General features: G+C 38.9%; 1 protein-coding gene across 19 annotated transcripts in view; it reads left to right on the top strand.

The window, feature by feature from the left end:
- The window catches only part of RBFOX2 (RNA binding fox-1 homolog 2), a 283,206-nt gene that overhangs the window by 81,348 nt on the left and 179,024 nt on the right, over positions 1 to 22,834 (top strand). For 17 of the 19 annotated variants that reach the window (XM_078076546.1, XM_078076544.1, XM_078076547.1 and 14 more), the window contains exon 2: positions 12,534 to 12,584. The exons of the other annotated variants lie outside the window; for them this stretch is intronic. In XM_078076546.1, coding sequence (XP_077932672.1) covers positions 12,534 to 12,584 — 51 coding nt within the window. The remainder of the gene's footprint in view (positions 1 to 12,533; positions 12,585 to 22,834) is intronic. 19 annotated transcript variants of the gene reach the window in all.

Raw genomic sequence — 22,834 nt, 5'->3', positions numbered from 1 at the left:
TTCATTTTTGCCCTTGCTTCCCTTGCCTTTGGTGATGTTTCTAGGAAGAAGTTGCTGCGGCTGAGGTGGAAGAGGTTGCTGCCTGTGTTCTCCTTTAGGATTTTGATGGACTCCTGTCTCACATTGAGGTCTTTCAACCATTTTGAGTCTATTTTTGTGTGTGGTGTAAGGAAATGGTCCAGTTTCATTCTTCTGCATGTGGCTGTCCAATTTTCCCAACACCATTTGTTGAAGAGACTGTCTTTTTTCCATTGGACATTCTTTCCTGCTTTGTCGAAGATGAGTTGACCATAGAGTTGAGGGTCCATTTCTGGGCTCTCTATTCTGTTCCATTGATCTATGTGTCTGTTTTTGTGCCAGTACCATACCGTCTTGATGATGACAGCTTTGTAATAGAGCTTGAAGTCCGGAATTGTGATGCCGCCAGCTTTGCTTTTCTTTTTCAACATTCCTCTGGCTATTCGGGGTCTTTTCTGGTTCCATACAAATTTTAGGATTATTTGTTCCATTTCTTTGAAAAACGTTGATGGTATTTTGATGGGGATTGCATTGAATGTGTAGATTACTGTAGGTAGCATTGACATTTTCACAATATTTGTTCTTCCAATCCATGAGCATGGAACATTTTTCCATTTCTTTGTGTCTTCCTCAATTTCTTTCATGAGTATTTTATAGTTTTCTGAGTACAGATTCTTTGCTTCTTTGGTTAGATTTATTCCTAGGTATCTTTTTTTTTTTTTTTTTAAGATTTTATTTTTATTTATTTGACAGAGAGAGACACAGTGAGAGAGGGAACACAAGCAGGGGGAGTGGGAGAGGGAAAGGCAGGCTTTCCGCTGAGCCCGACGTGGGGCTCAATCCCAGGACTCTGGGATCATGACCTGAGCCGAAGGCAGACGCTTAACGACTGAGCCACCCAGGCGCCCCTATTCCTAGGTATCTTATGGTTTTGGGTGCAATTGTAAATGGGATCAACTCCTTAATTTCTCTTTCTTCTGTCTTGTTGTTAGTGTATAGGAATGCCACTGATTTCTGTGCATTGATTTTATATCCTGCCACTTTACTGAATTCCTGTATGAGTTCTAGCAATTTTGGGGTGGAGTCTTTTGGGTTTTCCACATAAAGTATCATATCATCTGCAAAGAGTGAGAGTTTGACTTCTTCTTTGCCGATTTGGATGCCTCTTATTTCTTTTTGTTGTCTGATTGCTGAGGCTAGGACTTCTAGTACTATGTTGAATAACAGTGGTGATAGTGGACATCCCTGCCGTGTTCCTGACCTTAGGGGGAAAGCTCTCAGTTTTTCCCCATTGAGAATGATATTCGCTGTGGGTTTTTCATAGATGGCTTTTATGATATTGAGGTATGTACCCTCTATCCCTGTACTCTGAAGAGTTTTGATCAAGAAAGGATGTTGTACTTTGTCAAATGCTTTTTCTGCATCTATTGAGGGGATCATACGGTTCTTCTTCTTTCTTTTATTAATGTATTGTATCACATTGATTGATTTGCGGATGTTGAAGCAACCTTGCAGCCCAGGGATAAATCCCACTTGGTCATGGTGAATAATCCTTTTAATGTACTGTTGTATCCTTTTAGCTAGTATTTTGGTGACAATTTTTGCATCCGTGTTCATCAAGGATATTGGTCTGTAATTCTCCTTTTTGATGGGGTCTTTGTCTGGTTTGGGGATCAAGGTAATGGTGGCTCATAAAACGAGTTTGGAAGTTTTCCTTCCATTTCTATTTTTTGGAACAGTTTCAGAAGAATAGGTATTAATTCTTCTTTAAATGTTTGTTAGAATTCCCCTGGGAAGCCATCTGGCCCTGAGCTTTTGTTTTTTGGGAGATTTTTGATGACTGCTTCAATTTCCTTAGTGGTTATAGGTCTGTTCAGGTTTTCTGTTTCTTCCTGGTTCAGTTTTGGTAGTTGATACATCTCTAGGAATGCATCCATTTCTTCCAGATTATCTAATTTGCTGGCATAGGTTGCTTGTAATACGTTCTTATAATTGTTTGTATTTCTTTGGTGTTGGTTGTGATCTCTCCTCTTTCATTCATGATTTTATTTATTTGGGTCATTTTTCTTTTCTTTTTGATAAGTCTGGCCAGGGGTTTATCAATCTTGTTAATTCTTTCAAAGAACCAGCTCCTAGTTTCGTTGATCTGTTCTACTGTTCTATTTCATTGATTTCTGCTCTGATCTTTATTATTTCTCTTCTCTTGCTGGGTTTAGGCTTTATTTGCTGTTCTTTCTCCAGCATCTTTAGGTGTAGGGTTAGGTTGTGTACTTGAGACGTTTCTTTTTTCTTGAGAAAGGCTTGTATTGCTATATACTTTCCTCTTAGGACTGCCTTTGCTGCATCCCAAAGATTTTGAACAGTTGTGTTTTCATTCTCATTTGTTTCCATGAATTTTTTAAATTCTTCTTTAATTTCCTGGTTGACCCATTCATTCTTTAGTAGGATGCTCTTTAGCCTCCATGTATTTGAGTTCTTTCCGACTTTCCTCTTGTGATTGAGTTCTAGTTTCAAAGCATTGTGGTCTGAAAATATGCAGGGAATGATCCCAGTCTTTTGGTACCAGTTCAGACCTGATTTGTGACCTAGGATGTGATCTATTCTGGAGAATGTTCCATGGGCACTAGAGAAGAATGTGTATTCTGTTGCTTGGGGATGTAATGTTCTGAATATATCTGTGAAGTCCATTTGGTCCAGTGTGTCATTTAAAGTATTTCCTTGTTGATCTTTTGCTTAGATGATCTGTCCATTTCAGTGAGGGGGGGGTAAAGTCCCCCACTATTATTGTATTGTTGTCGATGTGTTTCTTTGTTTCTGTTATTAATTGCCTTATATAACTGGCTGCTCCCATGTTAGGGCCATAGATATTTACAACTGTTAGATCTTCTTGTTGGATAGACCCTTTAAGTATGACATAGTGTCCTTCCTCATCTCTTATTACAGTCTTTGGTTTAAAATCTAATTTGTCTGATATAAGGATTGCCACCCCAGCTTTCTTTTGGTGTCCATTAGCATGGGAAATGGTTTTCCACCCCTTCACTTTCAATCTGGGGGTGTCTTTGGGTCTAAAATGAGTCTCTTGCAGACAGCATATCGATGGGTCTTGTTTTTTATCCAATCTGATAGCCTGTGTCTTTTTATTGGGGCATTTAGCCCATTTACATTCAGGGTAACTGAAAGATATGAATTTAGTGCCATTGTATTGCCTGTAAGGTGACTGTTGTATATTGTCTGTGTTCCTTTCTGGTCTATGTTGCTTTTAGGCTCTCTCTTTGCTTAGAGAACCCCTTTCAATATTTCTGGTAGGGCTGGTTTCGTGTTTGCAAATTCCTTTAGTTTTTGTTTGTCCTGGAAGTTTTTTCTCTCTCCTATTTTCAATGACAGCCTAGTTGGATATAGTATTCTTGGCTGCATATTTTTCTCATTTAGTGCTCTGAATATATCATGCCAGTCCTTTCTGGCCTGCCAGGTCTCTGTGGATAGGTCTGTTGCCAATCTAATGTTTCTACCATTGTAGGTTACATATCTCTTGTCCCGAGCTGCTTTCAGGATTTTCTCTTTGTCCCTGAGACTCGTAAGTTTTACTATTAGATGTCAGGGTGTTGACCTATTTTTATTGATTTTGAGGGGGGTTCTCTGTGCCTCCTGGATTTTGATGCCTGTTTCCTTCCCCAAATTAGGGAAGTTCTCTGCTATAATTTGCTCCAATATACCTTCTGCCCCTCTCTCTCTTTCTTCTTCTTCTGGGATCCCAATTATTCTAATGTTGTTTCATCGTATGGTATCACTTATCTCTCAGATTCTGCCCTCGTGATCCAGTAGTTGTTTATCTCTCTTTTTCTCAGCTTCTTTATTTTATATCATTTGGTCTTCTATGTCACTAATTCTCTCTTCTGCCTCATTTATCCTAACAGTTAGAGCCTCCATTTTTTATTGCACCTCATTAATAGCCTTTTTGATTTCGACTTGGTTAGATTTTAGTTCTTTTATCTCTCCAGAAGGGGTTTCTCTACATCCTTTTTTTCAAGCCCAGCTAACATCTTTAAAATCATCATTCTGAACTCTAGTTCCGACATCTTACTAATGTCTGTATTGATTAGGTCCCTGGCAGACGGTATTGCCTCTTGTTCTTTTTGTTGAGGTGATTTTTTCTGTCTTGTCATTTTGAACATGACTAATTTTTATCTAGTTTTCGAACACCTTCAGTGATGCTGGATGGCCATTTAGCAGTATTTCTAAAGAACTGACTTTAAGCTAAGAAAAATTGAAGGTTAGTTGTTTGGAAATCTGTGACTTTGTAGGAATGAGTCCCACAGATTGGATTTCTCTCTCAAGGCATTTGCAACTGATAGACATGGGGGAGTTCCACACAACTCCTTCACAGCATGTTAAATACTGTGCCGGATAAGCTCTACTACAATTATCTCCTTTAATCATCACAACTTTATGAGGTAGAGTTTATCTATTACACATTTGAGCAAATTGAGGCTCAGAGAGATTAAATGATTTGCCCAGAGTCACAGAGTTAGAATGTGATACAGCCAGTATTTGAATCTACATCTCTTTCACTCCCGGAGCCCCTGCTTTCTGTATTATATCATGAAAGAGGAGCTATTTGTATCTGCAATTAGCAGAGTCTGAGGCAAATCAGAGGCAAATCACTTCCGTGATTTGAGAGACAAGAGTTCTCAGCTCTAGGTTCTCTTTTCTGTCTGCTTAATCAAAGTACTTAGGATAGAGGACTTAATCGAAGTACTTAGGATAGAGTACTTCTCTTTGAACCTCAGTTTCCTCACCTATAAAGAAAAGGGATTTGATTGGTTATCTTTTTGAAATCTGTCACTGTTATTAAAAAGAAGAAATTTTACTGTGTTCCAGAGGTGGGCTGTGAGGACCCAATCAGTCGCTGTCAGATTTTAACATGAAACATACTACTTATACAAGGGCATTTTTTTTTTTTTAACTTAAAAAAAGAAAGGGTGGGAGGTGGTGAATGTGACAAAGTACTTTCATCAGTTGTCTTGATCAGGATGTAGAATAAATTATGTTTTATTTTATAGGAGCATGAAAGCTTAGTTTACCAGTTACCAGTAGGACTTATGTGGAGATTATGTTGTTAGATACTACCAGATTCATATCCCTTATAAGATGAAGATCTTATCTCTGGGTACCTTGGACCCTATATGGCTTGGAAGCAGAATGATACCCTCTGGCTGCTTAGCAATCTCTCTTCCGGAGCCAAAGGTTCCTGTTGTTGGGATTGGATTTTGCATGCAGTAACGTATGGAATTTGGGTACATCTTCAGTTCCTGTGCTGTTCCCTTCCATGTCCATACTTGAAAAACAGTAACTTTGGCTGAAAAACAAGGTAGTGAAATATCTTGGGAAACTTGATTTGCTTCTTTTTCCAGCCAGTGTTGTTTAAATCAATCTTTCCTTCCGTTGTTAAATGTGTGTAGGGTAATGGGAAGTCCATTTTCAACTGCGAATAAGTTGGTGAAAAATCTGGGCTTGTTACCATTGTCCAAGTTTTGTTTGTAGCAGACAGCTTCGTTTCTGTTTCTTTCTTTTGCTTCTTTTTACTCACCTCTCCCCAAATTGCCTGGTGGCAAGAATTTACTTTGTTCCATTCTCAGTAGTTTTCTTTCCCTTTCATTTTGTGAAATGGGTTTGATTTTGTTGGACACAAAAGAAAGACAATGGGGTGGATTTTAATTTTAATTTTTTTATTGCTTGGTGTAACTTCATTGTACATTTCTGGTTTTCTCAACCCTGCTCCTAGACAGCCCTGTAATTGATAGAAGCCAATAAGAAATACTCTTGTAATAAATCTCTGGACATTGAACATGCGATCTGTTAAGCAGGTGAAACCAGGGGAGATTGGCAGAAGAGGGTGTCTTCCTTAGGCTCCTGTTAATGTTTTATGGATCATTCCATTGCTCAGGAGTTATGGCTAGAGTATTCTGTCACTACTATATTTCCATGTCAGTGCAGGAATTTTTGATCTTCAGTGTTGTTAATTTCTCCTGACACTTCTCTTTTAGGTGTATTTTAAAAATGCTTAAGGAAGCAGTGCTTTTTGCTTTTCCTCTCAGGTGCAGTATTTTGGATTCTTTTTGCAATGGGCAGATATTTGACTAATCATTCAGAAAAGGTATTGACTTTCAGAATCATTTAGGAAAGTAGCTTTAGAAACCCTGCTGTCTTGTAAGCATGCATCAGTCACTGTGCTGAGGTGTGGTCCTCCACTGAGCACCTACCCCCATTCCCACACACACTGTTCCAGAAGATCTTCTGGAGGCCTGAGGTTTGTTGTTGTTGTTGTTGTTGTTTTAAATAGATGTTAGTTATGGTATCATTACATTATCTTGTAATTATTATAAGTTTGAGCTCCTCAAGGGCAAGTATACCAACGCTGCATTTGTCATAGGCAATTGTTCAATCATTCTTACTGAATAAAGGAAGGGTTCTTTTGTTTAAATGGATTTTTCAAACATAAGTACATGTGGGAGCCTCTAAGCCTCCTGTGAAAGAATATGGAAGTCAGGTGCTAATTTTCTTCTCTCAGTGTCCACTCTACAAGCATGGCCCACTGTAGTTCCTCTATTTGACCATTACTTAAGGAGCCTTCTATTATTCTCTCACAGGTCCACTAACTAGAAGCTTCTAAACAGGTTTAATTGCTGACCTCTGTAGTCACTAAGGATTCTTGTGGTTGGCATTTTATTTCTTATGTATTCTTTTTATTTTTGAGCAGCCTCTGTGCCTAGGCAGAGTCAGTTTTGAACTCTTTTGAGTCTTGCTAGGCCAGAACTTTTATTTATGGAGGCGCATGCTTAGCTCTGCTAAGCTTTTTCTCTTGGAGTTTAACACGTCTGGTTTCTATCCCATCTGTTCATTAGCTAGCCTTGTAATTCCATCTCTGCTTTAAATATCAGTTATTATTTCTACACTGATTGAAAACTCAGATCGGCACATCTTAGCTGGTCAGCACAGTCTCAGGGCCAGAGGAGTGTTCTCTACTGGTTGTCACGAAGCCGCAGAAGTCCTGGGTACAGAGTTAAGAGCTAAGTGTGAGGGCAGCTCAGCACTGTCATTAGCTATTTGGCTTTGAGCAAATCACTTAATCTTTCTGAGATTCAGTTTTGTTATCTGTAAAATGAGGGTTATAAAACCTATTTTCTGCGTTGTGAGGACTAAGTAAGATTAAGTGAAGGTATTTTTGTAAGTTACAAAACGTTATGGAACACTGGTAGTAGTGACTTAATACGCCAAATAATATGTGAATTTTACGTGTTGTAAAATTGAAACAATTCAGCTAAAGTGTGCCCTCTCGGCCTTCCACAAATCTTCTTCTCCCTAGAGGTAACCCCTGTGCATGTATTACTCTGTGCATTTATTTACTTTTTATGTGCATGTAGAAATCTCTTTTCGTATTATGATTTAAAAAGGTACATTGTCCTATCATTTAATATGACATGAGATAATTTGTAGAGATTTTACCTTTTTAAAAACTTGCACACAGGGTGTTGAGATAAATAATAGCACCTATTCTCATTATTAAGGGAGACCAAGGTTCTTTCTGGTTTTTCACTATTACAAACAACACTGCATTGAAAGTCTTTGCACATGCTTCTTTGAGCACACGTGCAAGTGGTTATCTAGAGAGGCTATGAGAGGAAAAGATGTGAAATTACAAGAAGGTGTGTGCACTTAGCATTTTAATGATTATTATCAAATTGCTTTCCAAAACAGTGGTCTCAATATAGTTATATTCTGACTATTAGATATGAAGGTGCCTATTTACTCTTCTTGCTAACTTGTGATATTTTCTTTTTCATTTTTGCCAGTCTCATGAGTGAAAAATGATATCTCAAATCCAAAAGAATGTTCATAGACAGTATGGTATGTGAGTGCAAAGAAAAAGCATAACTGGAAACAATTTAAAAATCCATTAAGAGGAAAATAAGACAGGTGAATAAATTGTGACAGAGTCATAAGATAGAATACTGAACAGGAGTCACAGCTACTGAGATACAGTAAGGATGCATAAGGGGGATTTATCTCATAGTCTGGAGCAAGAAAAGGAAATTGGTAAAGATTACAGATGATAAGATCCATTTCTATAAATTAAAAAACATGCAGAGTTAATGCATTTTGAAGGGACATATTTATACATGATAAAATTAAAAAGGAAAGCAAGCCTTTGTCATTAAGGGTAGGCTACTTTCAGAGGCAGGAGTTTCTGAGGGCTCGTGAATTCCAGATAACCTTACCTGAGAGATGGGGGAGAGAGAGGAGCTTGACTTTGCCAAGGCCTGTGGAGGAATGAGTCCATTTCCTCTGACATCTATCTGTGCAGCCTGCTACATTTGTCTTTGCTGTTAATGTTTCTGACAATACCAGCTTGTAGGTTTGATTTTTTTCCTTATAAAAAGTTCTCTGCATTGTTGAACTCAAGAATATAGTTTATATGTGGGATATTCTCTGGGAGTGATGAATGTTAATTTTGCTTTTGGATGTTTTCCATTACTTTCTTAATCATATAATTTCTTTCTCAATCTTAAAATAGTTACTGTAGAAAAACAATATGGAATGGTTATTGTAGAAGAGAATTTGATAAAATGGAAAGAATAGGGGCTTTGGAGTCCAACAGACCTGGGTTGAAATTTTTTTCCCTACTCAGTCCTATGCTTTATTATCTCCTCTTTGCTGCTTTCTGCTCCTCCTCCCCTCCATCCTGAAACTATACCTGATTTAGTTGCTCAGTATCTAGTAGTTACCACCATCTTTATCATCATCATTGTTGTTAAAATCTGTAGGGAATGGTGTCAAAGTAAATTACAGAATCCAGAACAAATAAGACACTTACTGTGGATTTCAGAAGGAGCCCTGTTCTTTTTGTTATAGTCTAAGCTGTATATGCCTCCCCTGTAAAAATTAGTGTGAAAGCAGCTAACCGTGGCCCATTATTATTATTGTTATTAAATAATAGGTTGATTGACATAGAATTCACAGACCATAAATCTCACCCTTTTTTTTTTATTTTTAAAGATTTATTTATTTATTTGAGAGAGAGCACGAGCAGGGGAAGGGGCAGAGGGAGAAGCAGACTCTCCACTAAGTAGGGAGCCTGACGTGGGGCTCAATCCCAGGACCCTGGGATCATGACCTGAGCCGAAGGCAGACGCTTAGCTGACTGAGCCACCCAGGTGCCCCAAATCCCACCCTTTTAAAGTGATATTAGTAGTTTTTAGTGTTTTGGTAGTTTTTAGTATAATCATAAAGCTGTACATCTGTCATCACTAATTCCAGAACATTGTCATCACCAAAACCAAACCCAGTACCTGTTACCACTTACTCCCCATTTCACCCTTTTATCCCCTAGAGCTGCTAATCTCTTTTCTTTCTCTATGGATTTGTCCATTCTGAATATTTCATATAAATGGAATCATACAATTTTCTGGGTTTTTTTTTTCACTTAGCATGGTGTTTTCAATATTATGTTGTATCATACTTTGTTCCTTTGTGTTACCCACTAACATTCAGTTATGGTTATATCATACTTTACTTATCCATTCATCAACTGGTGAACATTTGGATTGTTTCTACTTTTTGGTGATTATGAAATAAAGCTGCTATGCACATTCCAGTACAAGGTTTTGTGTGGATCTGTGTTTTCAGTTTTATTCCTTACACCTAATGTGGAATTGCTGGATCATATGGTAATTCTGTTGTAACATTTTGAGGGACTGCCAGACTGCTTCCAGAGTGCCTTTACCACATTCCTACCGGCAATGTATGAAATTCCAAGTTCTCCACATCTTCACTAAAGTTTGTCTTTTTTTCATAACGGGTGTGAAGTATTTTCTCATTGCAATTTTGATTTGCATTTCCCTAATGACTAATGAGGTTGAGCATCTTTTCATGTACTTATTGGCCATTTGTATTTCTTCTTTGGAGAACTTCCTGTGCATATCCTTTCCTCATTTTAAAATTTAGGTTGTCTTTTTAAGAGTTCTTTATATATATTTTGAATGCAGGCACGTTATCAGATGACTTACAGTATTTTCTCCTATTCTGTGAGTTTTCATTTATTGATGGAGTCCCCCCTCACTTTACTGAGTTATAATTGACCTATAACATTGTATAAATTCAAGGTGTACAAGGGTTTGATTTGGTGCACTTATATATTGGGAAGTGTTAGCGAACACCTGCCTCATGTCACATAATGACCATTTATTTGTTACGGTGGGAACGTTTAAGATCTACGTTCTTAGCACCTTTCAAGTATATAATACAGTATTATTAACTAATCACTATGCCAGACATTAGATTCCCAGAATTGATGGTATCCTTTGAGTCCCAGAAGTTTTTAATTTTGTTGAAGTCCAATTTGTCTGTTGTTTCCTTTGTCAGTTGTTTTTTTGATGTCATACTGAAGATAACTATTGCCTAACCAAAACTCATGAAGATTTGCTTCTCTATTTTCTTCTAAGAGTTTTGTGGTTTTAGATCTGTGATCTATTTTGAGTTTCTATATGGTGTAAGATAGCGTTCCAACTTCATTCTTTTATATGTTGATAGCCAGTTGTCCCAACACCATTTGTTGAAAAGACTGTTCTTACCCCCATTGATTTTCTTGGCACCCTTTTCAAAAATCATAATTTTAACATAATTTTAAGGGTTTATTTTTGGACTCTCAGTTGTAGCCCATCAGTTTATATGTCTGTCCTTAGGCCAGTATTACCCTATCTTGATTACTGTAGCTTTGCAGGAAACTTTGAAATCAGGAAGCATGAATCCTTCAGCTTTACTCTTCTTTCTCAGGATTGTTTGGCACCTATAATTTTTTAAGGCTGTTATCTTTGGTGTGGTTTCTCTGGGGAGACTTAATTTATAAATGTCCAGAATAGAGACTTAGGAATCAAAAAGGAGAACGTGGATTTTCTGTGGTTGAATCAGTGATGAATGCCAAAATAACTTCAGCTTATTGAACTCCATTTATTTATTTATCCATTGTTTTGTGTGCCCATCGTGTGTTAGACACTGTGCTAGATTGCAGGGAAACAGCAATGAACAGACATGGTGTCTCTGCAGTGAGCTTATGTTGGCTCCTGGCTTCATGTTTTTTAATGCAGTGTGGATGTTTGATTATCAAAGATAAGGATATAATCAAAGCAGATCTATCATTGGTTGGAAAGTACTCTCGCCATATTTGAAAGTCCTATGTAGCAGTGCAGATTCTTACCTTATTATTCTCCTAGTTGGAATGAAAGTATAAATGGATGGAAAAAGAAGATGAGTATTTTCCAGGTAGCTGTGTTGAGCATGTTGAAGAAATTAAAAAAGCACCATATGTTCTCATTTACACTTTGGTATGCACATAGATCTCCTCCCATTTAAAAGTTCACTTGAAGGCAAGGGCCTTGTGTTATTGATCTTTCTTACTGATGACTATCATCTAACCGTACTTTAAAAATATTAGGTGTTTAGGGAGCCTGGGTGACTCAGTCAGTTAAGCGTCCAACTCTTGATTTTGGCTCAGGTCATGATCTCAGGGTCGTGAGATCGAGCCTTGCATCGGGCTCCACACTGGGCGTGGAGCCTGCTTAAAGTTCTGTCTATCCCTCTGCCCCTCTTCCCCCCTTCTCTTTCTAAAAAAAAATAGGTGATCAGTATGCGTTGACTGAATGATTGAATGGGTCAAGCCATGAATGAGTGCTCGTATCATATGACCTTATACTAAATTAGGGTTTGCCTAGCTTTTATTGGCTATCATTCTTGCCCTCAAGGATCTTGATTTAGTGGTTAATGTGAAGATGAGACACTCAATATGATACACCTTTACAAAAATAAGATTTATTGAGTCATAAATTATATGAAAAGGAAATTGTACAAATAGCCTAAATGCATTTTAATATATACATGTTAGGAGTCACTTAGGTCCATAGGGTGATATAGGGTGTAGAGGAAGTCCTGAGCAGAGGTGGGATTTCATGTAGGGTTCAAAGAACTGAAGGAACACATATTGATGGAGGGGAGTGGCTAAAACTTCTAGGCCAAGAGGTAGTTCTCAGAACGGGTGGTACTGTTCAGCCAGGAGACTTCTGGGAAAGTATGGATGTTTTTGGTTGTCCTCGTGTTCAGGATTGCTGCTGGCTTTTAGTGGTTTAGGGCCAGGGAGGCTAAAGTCCCACAGTGTGAAGTTAGGAGTTGATTTGTCTCAAATCACAGTGGCTCCCTATTTGAGATATACTGGAAGGAAACAGATTTAGCTGTATAAGGAGGAAAATAGTGTTTAAGAGTAGTTTTTTGAAGCAAATACTATTTGTTTGGTTTGGGTTTTGCCATTGTAGAGGCTGAACTGGGAGAGGTATGTAGTTATAGTGGAATATAGAATGGAACATCTTAGGAACTGTTGCAGGAATTTATATTTGATCAGTTTGGATGATTTTGGTGATTCTTAACATTTTCTTTTGTCTTATAGTTTGATTTTGTTTTCTTTCTCTTAGAACGAGCCTCTGACCCAAGGTTATCATGGATTCCCAGCACGGGACAGCCAGGTTGGTATCTGCTGTTATAACTCAGATGGGGTGTGTGTGTGTGTGTGTGTGTGTGTGTGTGCGCGCGCGCGTGTGTTTTCATTCTAAGGATCCTATGGTAGAGAGCATTTCCTGAAATAATTTTGGAGAGTGATGTGGTTAGTTTCAGCAATGACTTTACGTTTGAGATACAAATAAAATACATTTTTTAATCCTAAAAGAACTGTAATCACGTTACTGAAATTGTGGATATTACAGGGAAAAAAAATCACTCAGGCAAAGCCATAATTGCTTTTGTTTTTTCTTCTCCAGGCTGATAGTAATTTTTCAACCTGGTTTTCTTGATGTCTCATAATTCTAAGTGCTGGGCTTGTCTCTTAATTCTCTGCCACTTAGCCCCTGCCTGCACAGATTTTTTTTGAGTCCTTGCAATAATCTGCAACAAGAAAATTCCATTCTCTTTCCTGGGGGAATTCAGCCTTATGGTTTTAATCAGGGAAGGCTTGCTTGAGAGAGGGAAGTTTCTGCTGCCTTTCTTTGTTAGATAGGGAGGATGATTGGAAAAAAGCCCAGGTCCTACTGTGGGTAGAGCAGTACTGCTTCCTGTGAGACATCCTCTGGATGCTTTAGGTGAGTGCATAAAATGCCTTCCCTATCCTTCCACTGTTTGAAACCTTGAGCAGATGAGGCTGAAGCTGCATTAGGTTAGAAGAACAGGTAAAGCTGCCTCAGAGGAATGATGTGGCTTAAGATACCTATCCTCTGAAATTTGCCTCCTTGCTGTTTGGGCATATAGATATTTTTCAGGAGATTTGAAAGGGTAGCTCCTAGCACTATCTTTGAATGCCTATCCAACTTCCCTGTAGGGTTGTCCAAAAAGGCCCTCACTATTAGGCTTGTCCAAAGGACATGTGTCATCAGAGTGCTAAACCAGAGTGTTGTGACATAGTTGAATCTCATCAGAGCCCCTGAAGCTGATCTTAACAACTAGGATGGCCCCATCATCAGCGGTCATCTGTTTGAGTACTTGCCCAGTTCTTGCACTTTTGGTGCTGGGTTGGCATCAGACCAGCCCCAGGTAGGGTATGGAGAAAAAGGGGGAGGGAGAGTGGTGTTGATCTCTGTGTTCATCTCCCGGTGGGATCATCACCGTTGTCAAACGGTGTTTGTCCCTGTGGAAGTTTTTGTTGAAAGATACAGTCATTTACTTCAAATCTAAAGAAAATACAGAGGATTTTTTTCTTTCTTTGTTTCTGGTTTGGATCTGCTCTAGAGCTTTTGTAAGCTGTGAAATTTATGCCCTTTGATAGTAGTTCTATATCGTGGCCATATATCAGGAAAAGTATTACTGCCTAGAGATCATCCCCCAGAGGTTCTGATTGAGTAGGTCTAAAATTGGGTTTAGTCATTCACATATTTAGAAATCCTTATAGGTGATGCTGTTTTGCGGCCAGGGTTGAGAACTGTAGTCCTATGGGCTACTTTAAAAGGAGTGACATTTTCTGTTTCATCCTGTACTTTCACCTAGGACCTTTAAAACATAAAGGATCATGGTCAGTCTCTATCCAGTCTTGGATACCAGTGCGTATGTTTACTTGTTTATAAAATTTTGCTTATGTTGGGTTATAGGCTTATTTTAGATATAGAAAGGTAAAACTAATTGAAGTAAAGTATGGGAATAGACGTACTGAATTTAAAAGGATCTGAAAGGTACTGTATAATGCTCTGTTCTTCCTGTGGGGATTGCAGATCAATAAGAAACTAAGCAAAAGGAATTAAGAGGAATTTGTTAAAGCACAGTTGCTTGGAACTGCTTTATTTTTCCTTCCTCTTGTGGAAGGGACCCACTTCTGTAACCTGCACCTTCATTACTCATACTCTCTCTGCTGTAGGTCTGTGCAGACCCTTTGCCATAGTTTAAAGCTGCTAATTTACTTTGAGGCACATTCTGATGGTGACAGGTTTATATTAGTTTATTTTCTTGGGCTTTATTTTGTTCTCTGGCTGGATCTTTGAATTAGAGATCTTAGAGCAGTGCAAACAGGCAAATATTGAATAGCTGCTTGTTGTATTTGATGAATACAGAATCCAAATGAGTACTGCTAATTAATGCGCCTAACCTTGTGAACTCTCACTTTGTGCGCTGAGGTTTTGGGAGGCATTTATCAGTGTGCAACGCTGGTCACTGAGCAGCCTGAGCTGGGCAGAAACTGAACTTGTGATCTTTACATTTCCCCAGAGTGGTTTGGCTCAGCAAATCCGGGAGCCAGGGGGGTGAGGTGAAGGTGAATTTTAATTGTGTGTATTTATTTGCCCTCACGCTTTTGCTGTTCCTTTCTAAACAGATAGGAACCATCCCCAGACAGGATTTTTATTAGCATCTCCTCATGATTTTAAGAGACAAAGTTATAATCCTGATCCTCCTAGAGCACTGTCATCTGTACTTTCCCACCTCATCCTCACAGTCACCTTTTGAAGTAGATAAAGCAAACACTTCCTTTGGAGAGAGCAGAAAACTGAGGCACACAGAGATAAAGTGATGTATCCAGGGTAACCATACCAGACAGTAGCTGCATAAGAACTGAAATTTGTCTTCTCTTTGTTGAGGGCCCTTTCCTCTGCCCTGGGGATTGTTCCCTCACACAAGGAAAAGTGTGGTCATGTGCGTGTAGGCCTGCTCACTCCCATACTTCATTTATTGTTTGGCGGCTTCATAGGCCTAGTGAAGCTCAGCTACAGATTTAGGAAGTCATGGCCCCTGGTTAAGGATTATTACCCCTGAGTTCCTTAGCACCAAGTAGACCAGCATCTCACTGTTCAGTGACCTTTTTCATGCTGTTATGTAACCTCCCACCAGCACATTTGAATTAGAAACCTGTGGAGCAAAGGAGGGAAAAAAACACCTGCCACCTTGTAGAGGTTTTGCTTTTTTATGTGCAGTCACCCCAGCCTTCTTTCCCAATCAGTTAGCAAGCTTTATGAAATGACAAGCCATTGCATTCATAAAGCACTCCAAGCACTTCACCGTGCTTGCTAATGGGCTTTCTCTGTGGAAGTGCAGGAGACGAACTCGTCCAGATTTACAGAAGTGAAAACCAGCTGGAAGGCTGAGTGTCTCACCTAAGGCTGTGCAGGAGGTTGGATTGATGATACAATATAGCGGTTTAGATTCCCAGCTGATTGTTTCTCTGTGATTTATGTATATGCGCAGGTGCTTATTTGAGTGTTGATTAACGCTGGAATATTTTGTGGGTTTGTAATATTTTTAAATGAGAGAATGTTTGTGTGTATTAACTCCAGGGTTTTTAGATAGGAGGGGCTTAGGAGTATCAGTCTGATTAGAAGGGGGCTTAGTTCTGCATAGCAAGCTTACTATTTTTGCCAACATTATTTGTTTAGGATGGCTTTCGGGGGCTTCTGGAGAGTACAGTGGGAGTCCCGAGGCCAGCCCCTTGCCATCTCTTGGTGCCATAACTTTATGTCTGCTATATTAGGATGGCCATATAATTCATCATTCTAGTTGGAGCACTTTTGAGAGTGAAAAGTGATGCTCATTTGAAACAGTCCCAGGCAAACCTAGATGGGTGTGGTGTGTGGTCATCTTAGCCATAATTCCAGAACTATAGCGAATGTCCCCTTAACTGATGTGGTCAGGAATTGGGATTATGGCACAGTGCATTGCCTAACATTTAACCTGGGTGGGAATGAAACATCACCATTCACATTTGAGATGAGAGATGGTATAGATTCTTGGCTGGGTTCAGGTGTTGAGTCAGGTGTAGACCTGAGAATAATAGTATGTTAAAAAAACTAATGTTTGTAAAGTACTTTACAGTGTGCTTCCATGTTTACTGAGTTTTGATCTTCACAATAGCTCTGCTAGGTAGGTGGGGCTTTACTATCTTTATAGATAAGAAAACCAATGCAGGGGGCACCTGGGCCAAGCATCTGACTCTTGATTTCAGCTCAGGTCATGATCTCAGAGTCCTGGGATAGAGCCCCGCATAGGCTCCCCACTCAGCAGGGAGTCTGCTTGGGAATTCTCTCCCTTTCCCTCTGCCCCTCTCCCTGCTTATGCACACACTTTCAAATAAATAAATAAATCTTAAAAAAAAAAATAGAACCAACACAGATTTTTAAATGAATTTCCAATGTCACGTAGAGGGGAGGTGGCAGAAATAGGCTTGAACCCTGGATTTTCAGCCTCCAGGGTCTTGTATTTCCCTTTTGTGTTCTTCTGTCAGTGTTCTCTCTTCCTTGAATGGGGGTGTTCTCTTGCTAGTGTGACAAGATGTTATGGAATCCTTGGGGAATGTAGCCACATGAAAAGGCTTCATATGACCTGGACATCCCTTGAGTAACTTATGTCTGTCAAGTTTTCTTCCTGTCTTGTTTGTTAAAATAGCTTATGGTTCACAGTTTATCTTTTTGTATTTTATTTATTTATTTATTTATTTAGATTTTATTTATTTATTTGACAGACACCCAGCGAGAGCAGGAATACAAGCAGGGGGAGTGGGAGAGGAAGAAGCAGGCTTCCCGCGGAGCAGGGAGCCCAATGTGGGGCTTGATCCCAGGACCCTGGGATCATGACCTGAGCCGAAGGCAGACACTTAACGACTGAGCCACCCAGGCGCCCCAATCTTTTTGTATTTTAAATATAAAGAAAAAAAATAATGTCATGGTGTTAGGCTCTTTATCTTATTTTTAAAATGCTGGTCCGTGGCTCCTTAAAATTTTTTTCCTTTTCCTGAAATTCTGTTGAAAAGCCATTCTATCTACATGTTTAGGTGAAACACGGAAACAGTGAGAATGTCAAAGGAGATGTTCAAGTTGGCAGATGTGACTTTGTTAGAGATTTTAATTGGGAGTGGCAGCCGTACTTTTAATTGAGAGGATAGGTTAAAAATGACCTAAGAGGGGTGCCTGAGTGGCTCAGTCAGTTAAGCATCCGACTCTTGATTGAAGCTCAGGTCTTGATCTCAGGGTCATGAGTTCAAGCCCCGTGTTGGGCTCCACACTAGGTGTGGAGTCTACTTAAAAAAACAAAAACAAAAATAAAAATGACCTAAGGGATTTATTTTTCAAAAGTATTTTCTTTCTTAAGAATTGGAAAAAAAATTTCCTTTTCTAACCTGTTCTTCCTTTTATCCCTGGAAATGGGCTTTATTTTAGTCAAAGTTTTTATAAATTAACTTTCAGGGCTTTTAGTTATTTTGATTGGGAGCCATGGACAATAGCAAATGCATTTTCTGTCGTACTCATTTGGTTTGGTGCCAAAGAAATGGCTACTTTTCCTCCCTTGGGGAGAGTTAGAGTGGAGGACATGGTAAGAGAGTGTTCAAGTTCTAGCTCAGTGCTTTCAAGCTTAAAAAAGACAACAACCCCTAGTATGCAATACCTTTAACATCATGACCCAGTACACACACACACACACACACACACACATACACAAACACACACATGAGTAGAACTTAGAATTAGTCTTCCAAATAGTACTTACCCTTACTGTGTTGTAAGTACTGTATATTTTCCATTCTTTTCCATTCAGCAATTGATTGAGCAAAATTGATTTTCTGGACCTACTAATAGATGGCAGTCTGTAGTTTTGAAGAACAAAATTCTCATAATTGTTGTCTTTAAAAATGCAACCTTAAAGAACTCCATATACTTTAGCAGTCGCTTCCCTGTTCCACATCCCTCTGCAGCCACTCATCTGCTTTCTGTCTCTGTGGATTTGCCAGTTCTGGACATTTCCTATAAATGGAATCACACAATAGCTGGTCTTTTGTGACTGGCTTCTTTTCACTCAGCATAATCTTTTCAAGGCTCATCCATGTTGTAGCAGGTGTCAGTACTTCATTCCTTTTATTGGTTGAGTAATATGCCGTCGTATGGTGCAGGGAGGATTTGTACATGAGCCTACTGCCTACCTCCGTAGCTCCCTGCGGCTCTCTTACTCACAGTTGGCGTTTGCCACGTGGGCGTTCTTGAACAAGCTTGACCCCAGCTTCACTGTGGAATCACTGTCCCTTCTGCCTTCACTGTGCACTGCTCTTCACCCAGATGCTCACCTTCTCATTCAGGTCACAAGTACACAATTGACTCTTCTGAGAAGCCTTTCCTGACTACACCAGTCTGAAGATATCCAGATACATAACCTGACTGTTCAGTTGCACTTTCTTCAGATCTCATCATCATCATCTGAAATTGTCTAGTGCACGTAGTTTATTGTGCATCTCTCCCACTAAAATATGCTGTGCAAGTGTGACTTTGCTTAGAGCAGAGCTTGACATGGAGGAGGAGATCAATAAATATTTGTTGAAAGAATAAATGAAAATTATGTTGTTTAATGTCAAAGACTTTGAAAGGTTTGAGGCAGGGAAGTGATGTGATTTATTTTACATTTTTAAAAACAACATTCTGGCTGCTGCGAAGTATTAAATTTTAGGAGGACCAAAAAAAAAAAAGCCTTAGTTTATTATTTGCTGTGTTTAATATCAGTTCCACCTAGGACTTATTTGTCAAATGAGAAATTTTACAACCCTCCTACCCCCCACAGCTGGAAACTGTATTAAAATGACTGGTTCAGAAGTAAATTGTTTCATACCCCTTCTGTATCTCACAATCTGTAGTAATTTTCTTACTGGCCCCCCTTTTAATTAAAAATACTTCTGCTTTGCTTTAAATTACATACAAAATTCCTTTTTTCCTCTCTGCTAGGTTGTACAGAACCCCACTCTCAGCCTTCATGCAAGGTATATTATAAAATGGTTGCTTCTCCCCAATCTCTGACACCAGGTCACCCGTCAGTGGTCAGGTCCTCTGCGATGTTGCCTTACACCCTCTAGTGGATGAAGGGCTGGTAAATGCTGTGGCATCTGGTGTTCAAGCATTTTGCTCAAACCATATAATTAGCTTCAGACTTACTCTTGCATTTTAGATCATTTCCTTCTACAAATAGTTCATAAGCTTTTTCCTTCTGGAAAATACCATTTCATTTCATCTGCTGCTGTCTGCCATGTGTCTAAATAACATGCCTGTTCTCCTATTTCTTGATTTACCAATTTTAGACACTGTATGTTGGCTTCCTAATGTTGGAGATGAGATATTAACAGTTTTCTAGACACTGTTTCCTTCTTTCTAATAAAGCCATTTGGGGCTCTTGGGTTGCCCAGTCTTGGTTAAGCGTCTGCCTTCGGCTCAGGTCATGATCCCAGGGTCCTGGGATCGAGCCCCGTGTCGGGCTCCCTGCTCGGTGGGGAGCCTGCTTCTCCTCCCTGTGCCTGCCTCTCTGCCTACTTGTGTTCTCTCTCTCTGTCAAATAAATAAAATCTTAAAAAAAAAGCGCCATTTATTTATTTATTTATTTATTTATTTATTTATTTATTTATTTTTTTAAAGATTTTATTTATTTATTTGACAGAGAGAGAGACAGCGAGAGAGGGAACACAAGCAGGGGGAGTGGGAGAGGGAGAAGCAGGCTTCCTGCCGAGCAGGGAGCCCGATGCGGGGCTCGATCCCAGGACCCTGGGATCATGACCTGAGCCGAAGGCAGACGCTTAACGACTGAGCCACCCAGGCGCCCCAAAAAAGCGCCATTTAAAAAAATCAGTGTTTATTACTAATTTATGGTTATATAATAATTACATTATTATGACTAAATGTAACTGAATCATAAAATGATTATATTCACTTTCTTACATACTTTTTCATTTCCCTTGGAGTTATTAAATATATACATGCATATATATAGAAAATAAAAAAAATACATTTAGTAATCACTTAAAAAAAGCACTATTGAGATATAATTTCCATACCATAAAAGTCATTCAATGTAATTATACTTAATTCAGTGATCTTATAAAATTTATAGAATTGTGCCACCATCATCACAGTTTGGTTTTAGAATATTTCCATAAATGCCCCGTGGCCCTCCCCCACAAATTTTCTTGAAATTTTTTGCAGTTCCCACTGTTACCCCAAACAGAAACTGCTGATGTGTTTCCTGACTCTTATCTTTTCTGGATATTTCATGTAAATGGGATCCTATGATATGTATATAGCCTTTCCTGTGTGACTTCTGTCATTTAGCATAATGTTTTTGAGGTTCATCCATGTTGTAGTTAGTATGTATCACTATGTCATTACTCTTTGTTGCTGAATAGTATTTTTTTGTATGGATGCACCCCATTTCGTTAATCCATTTACCAATTGATAGATAATTTGGATTGTTTTCAGTTTGGCAGTTATGAATAATGCCATTATGAACATTTGCATAGAAGTCTTTGTGTGGATATATGTTTTAATTTCTCTTGGGCAAATTTCTAGGAGTGGAATTGTTGGGTTTTATGCTAAGCTCGTGTGTAACTTTAAGAAACTACCACACTATTTTCCAGAGTGGCTTGGTTTTATCCACCTTTTTGATTATACAGAGTATGTGTTGGTAGCTCGTTGTGGTTTTAATTTGCATTTCCTAATACTGAAAGATGTAGAGTTGCCTTTTTATTTGCTTATTAGCCATTCATATGTCTTCTTTGTTGAGGTATCTGTTTCAGTCTTTTGCCCTGCCCACTTTTTACTTGGTTCGTTTGTCCTCTTATTGAATTGTAAGAGTTCTTTATATATTCGGGATACAAGTTCTTTGTCAGATTTATAATTTGCAAATTTTTTTCTCAGTTATGAGATTTTGCAAGACAAATCTGTCCCCTCTCCCAATAAAACAGAACTATATTTTCATCCTTATTTGCTCAATTCGGATAAACTCTATGTAACTATCATAGGAAAGAGACTATGGAAACCAGCATTTGACTGTCTTTGTTCAGTACTGGTGATTGCTCCCAGGAAGATTGGTAGGTTTATAGTGGGTTTGTGTTTGGCTGACATAGCCTCCAGATCCTTAGTGGCAGGCATTTTTGGGCAAGAAAGCCCTTCAGGTAGTGAAGAGCAGTTATGCTGATTTCTGCTGGTCCTAAGGGATGTGATACAGTGAGGATCAGCCACAGTCATTGGCTTTTTTTTTCTTCTTTAACCAAGGCACTGTAGCTTCCGTAAGGCTGTTTCATAGAAATTCTTCTGGACACACACACATGCACACATCTGCACAAACCACACCCTGGCTTTGGATTTAAATATCAGTGCTGCCATTTCAGGCTATATGACTTTGGGCAAGTATTTTCCTTCTCTGAGCCTCAGTTTCTTCATCTATAAAATAGGAATAGTATCTACTGTGAAAGGTTGTTATGCAATTAGAGGTAACATACATAAATTTCCCAGCGTATGATAGGTCATTAAGTCATTTTTCTCATTAATTTTATGGAAAAGAGGCCTTAGAGAAGCTTTATAAGGAAATACTTAGTTTCTGCAGTCTCTGATTTAAGTCTTTTTTCTTTTGATTTACCATGTGAAATGAATTATATCTGTAGATTTGTAATTTCTAACTCAGGAACATAGCTTTACCATATTTCCAAGAATAATATGCTTGTGTGTGAGGAATGAAACCTGCGTAAGTTAATTTACGTAACTCATTATGGGTCTTGGCAGCATCAATAGAAAGAAGGAGTCAGTTTTGAGACTGTCATGACTTGAACAGAATCTGGCCAAACTGCACCAGACATTGAAGGCTCTCTACAACCATTGTGCTCATTGTTAGTCCCTTCCACATATTTCTTCTACTATGCATGGCTCCTCAGAGTCCTTCAGATCTCTGTCCTGGATATTTATTTATTCCTAGTGCCTTTTGTTTGAAATATTTCTCCTGTTCCCAGCAGAACCCTAAGTATCCTTCAGGATCCCTGGCCATAACTTAACCTGCTGTATGAAACCTTTTCTTACTGCCTCTACTCATTTGAACTCATTTAACACATCATATGCATGAGCATTTCCATAAGTGTCAGATCCAGTGAGTTTGGTAAATTTTATGAAGACCATGAGCAAAATTTAACTTCTTTAAGGGTCAGTGTTCTCATCAGTGAAAGTGAGGACAGTACTTAATTTTGTAAGCATTACATTTTTAAAGATTTCCTAGGTCAAGAGTGACTTATTAGCTGATGTGATATTTCACTGCCTCTACCTTCTGCTTTTCCTGTAGTCTAGAAAGTCTCTTTTCATCTCTGGGCCCAAGTTTTTTCTTTTTCCTTTAAGGGCTCTTTTGGCTCTAATGGGTTTGACTTTGTGGTTCTTGGCAGTATCATGCTTCCTTATGGAAACAATGGGCGTTTTTATCACTTAACTTCCTACCTCTGAATTCAGCAGGGCTGTTCTGGATCTGT

Source organism: Halichoerus grypus, chromosome 6 (genome assembly GCF_964656455.1).
Source record: "Halichoerus grypus chromosome 6, mHalGry1.hap1.1, whole genome shotgun sequence".
NCBI lineage: Eukaryota > Metazoa > Chordata > Mammalia > Carnivora > Phocidae > Halichoerus > Halichoerus grypus.
The sequence above is the reverse complement of the archived record's forward strand: the minus strand, read 5'-3'. Positions and strand labels throughout refer to the sequence as shown.